At 53.2% G+C, this 3,362-nt stretch overlaps 1 protein-coding gene across 2 annotated transcripts in view; it reads left to right on the forward strand.

The window, feature by feature from the left end:
• The first annotated feature begins 640 nt into the window (after positions 1-640).
• LOC113209992 (cartilage oligomeric matrix protein) overlaps positions 641-3,362 on the forward strand; it is a 14,542-nt gene continuing 11,820 nt past the window's right edge. For both annotated transcript variants that reach the window (XM_026427779.2, XM_052271834.1), the window contains exons 1-2: positions 641-867; positions 2,188-2,361. In XM_026427779.2, coding sequence (XP_026283564.2) covers positions 774-867; positions 2,188-2,361 — 268 coding nt within the window. In that variant the 5' untranslated portion in view covers positions 641-773. The remainder of the gene's footprint in view (positions 868-2,187; positions 2,362-3,362) is intronic.

The following is a 3,362-nucleotide window of genomic DNA, read 5'->3' on the forward strand; positions in this document are numbered from 1 at the left end:
GGCGCTGACGACCCCTGCGCGCTCACGCTCACGCGCCTCTGCGGGGGAAGTCCGAGGCTGCGCTGTTAGCTGAAGCCGGGGGTGGGATGCAGGACGGGGTGGGCCGCAGACGCTTTCAATCATGAACTCGTATGGCCATGAAGAAGCAGTCATAAAACAACTCACTACAAATTTGATGATTGTGTCTGAGGCGAGGTCTGAGGGAAATCTAGGAAGCTCTGAGGGGAAAACGCCGAACACTTTTCCTTTTGCTGATTCACCAAGGTGATTTACGCGCCTAGGAATAGGAGAATGACATATTGATGTTGTCCTTTGTGTCTTTATATTTTGAAGAAGACATTCACTCACTTAGCTCCGGTAACACCGACCCTGTGTCACCCGTTAGCTTACAGTGATATTTGCCGTAGCTGAAGGCGGGGGCCCTAACTTTAGAGTGCTGTACTGTAAGGGTTCACTGTGTAGCTGATGGTGTGACTTTCGCTTAATATATACTGAATATAAGCCTTCAAACAGTACGCGGTCAGAGTGCACCCGCCACAGTACGCCAGAGTACCTGTGTGGGAGACAGAGACGGGGCGAGCGCGCGAGGGACAGAGACGCCGCCCGGCAGGCCGTTGGTATAAGAGGCCTTGCCGGCGACGCTTCGCGCCCAGTCAGTGCCGCCGCGTCCCGCCGCGTCCCCCGTGCCGCTGCGTCTGTTGCTGGCGCGTGCCCGCCGGTGTGAGCGTGTGCGTGTGCGTGTGTGTGTGTGTGAGTGTGAGCTCGGCAGGAGCATGGGGCCCCGGGGGCTCCTGGTGCTCGCGGCCCTGGCGCTGCTGCTGGCGGTGCCCCTCCCGGCGCAGGCCGCCGCGCACGCCGTGGACCGAGGTAAGCCAACCGAAAGGGAGGGAGATTTACTGTCCCGGCCGACTTGCGGTGGGTGTCGCTGTCACCCAAGTCTGACGGCCGGGCGGCGAACACGACTGTGATCTGACGGGGAGAGAGAGAGAAAATATTGTGTTGCCACCGAGGGGAGGAGGAGCAGGCTGTGGGGATGTACCGGAACCGAGGGCGCCACCGGCGGGGCGCGCGACATTTGGGATGGTGCGTCTGTCTGGCGACCGTCCAAGTGACCATGTGTCCCGCCCGGTCCCGCCCCGCTAGCGCCGCGACCCACCTCGCCCCGCCCCGCCCTATCCCGCCCCGCCGGGGGCGCACACCCCTCGCAGACCCCGTTAAACTTCCGTAAACAGGTCCCAAAGGGCCGAATGGCACCGTCGCGTCAGCCGCATATGCCGCATGCCAAGAAGCACGTGTGACGTGCCTCGCCATTTTACCAACAATTATTGCGAGCCTCGTGGGCGCCCGGGCGCCGAGGGGTGGATGGATAACTCCCCAAACAAATGTACACCCCTAATTCTGCCCAATTCAAACTAATTCAGAGCAATTCAATTTAATTCACCATAATTCAGAAGTAATTCAAACGGATTTAAAAACCAGCAACCCAAAAGTGCAGGAAAAATGGCGTGGATGGTCTTCCCTTTGGTTTGTATCTCATACTAAACATTTTACAACAAGGCGGTAAGGTGGTGGCGTTCGAATGTGAGTCCCCAATTCACCCTAATTCAGTAAAATAAAATCACAACAATTCAAACCAATTCAAAAACAATTCAAACAATTCAAATTCAATTCAAGCCAATTCAAGCCAATTCAAGCCAATTCAAGCCAATTCAAATCCAATTTTTGAAATTTGTACACCCAATTCAGGAGTTATCCACCCCCCGCCGGGCACCCCTTTTGAAATTTTTGCAACAATTCTTTAGACAAACGTTTCGAAATGAGAGAATTCCATACGAGACCTGCTGCTAGCTAGCAACGCGCGGGGTATCCTTCAAACATTGGTCGAAAACGCGCGAGGTGAGCGAAAGCATAAAGTTTGTCTTCCTTGACCTTGCCGTGGCGTAGGATAAATAAAGTGTTTGCGAAGTCAACAAACCGCCGCCGCCGGCGGTCAATCCGCACGAGCCCGGAGGGGTTGCCAAGGGAACGGCGCGCGCGCGAGTGTGTGTGCGTTCGCACTTAACACGCAAATTTGAGATCAAACATTTTTGCGGTCGCGACAACTGTGGCCCGCACGTGTGTGTGTGCTGCCGCAGTGTACAAAGCCACACTGGAAACAAAATTAACAACTAATGGTTTCTGTTCTAGAACTGAGCGAGTCGCTGGAGACGGTCCTCCAGGAGGACAAGGTGGTGGTGACCTGGACGCACCTCAAGCCGCGCAGCAGCCGCAAGAAGAACGCCCCCGAGACTCTCCTCTCTCTGGACTTCCCCGGCTCCGAGAACAAGTTCGTTCTCACCCTGGACAGGCACGAGAAGAAGGGTGAGTTTCATACTGGCATTGTGTGTTGTGGAATGTTCCATAATCTCAACTTTAGAAAAGTATGTGGGCAAAATTTGTCAAGTTGAAAAAAGTTTATACCGTCGGAAATTCACATTAATTGCGCGTTCTCAGGCTTCCCCTTTCACGATCAAAAATTTATTTGGTAAAGTTTGTCGAGCAGTTCACGACAGCAATTTTTAAAATCCAAATCGTAACCTTACAACATAAGGCGTAAGGCCTAAGGCGCCTTGGTCAGCAGCGATAAGCAAAGCCCCACACTGGAATTCAAGTCGCACACCTGCAGGTGTGTGAAAAAAGTCATTAGGTGAGCCACAAAAATATTTAAGTTTGAAAGTAAGGCAAGCAGGGGGGAAAATGATCTGCCTCACTCGTAGTTCGCACGAGCCCCGCGCCTCTGTGGCCCTGGTAGAGCGCCCGCCCAGAGCGTCGGAGGTCGACGGTTCGACTCCAGGCTCGGCAACATTTTTCGCATGCCGCTTCGCGTCAGTTTAAGGCCTTACGGACAACCTGAACTTCAAGAAGAATTATTGGAAAACGTCCCACCTCCGTTGGCTAGGTAGCTCTGGGTGGCAGGGTCGCTGTTACTGTCAAATTGACTCGGCACTCGGTGTTGTGGGTTCGAACCCCGCGTACCCCTGATGGTAAGGCCTCTGAATCTGGGTTTCAGTCTTGCTCACATTGCGAGACCCGCGTTAGTCCAACAACCAAGTCCTCTTCAATCCGTTTAAGTAGCTTTCATTAGCTGCGGGGGGGCTTGTGTAAAATACGGGTGAGGCAGACCTTTTTATCCCCCGCTCTTGCTTCATGCGATGCTTTACAAGTGTTGGTATGAATTTTTATACGCTCACCTACAAGTGTGTGAGTGTCTTGTCACACACCTACAAGCGTCTGAATTTTTTTACACACCTGCAAGTGTTCGACGTTCGAACACTTGGATGTCCATTGTGTACGACTTCACCTACAAAACTTTTCACAGTGTT

Source organism: Frankliniella occidentalis, unplaced genomic scaffold (assembly GCF_000697945.3).
Source record: "Frankliniella occidentalis isolate FOCC.00 unplaced genomic scaffold, Focc_3.1 Scaffold176, whole genome shotgun sequence".
Classification (NCBI taxonomy): domain Eukaryota; kingdom Metazoa; phylum Arthropoda; class Insecta; order Thysanoptera; family Thripidae; genus Frankliniella; species Frankliniella occidentalis.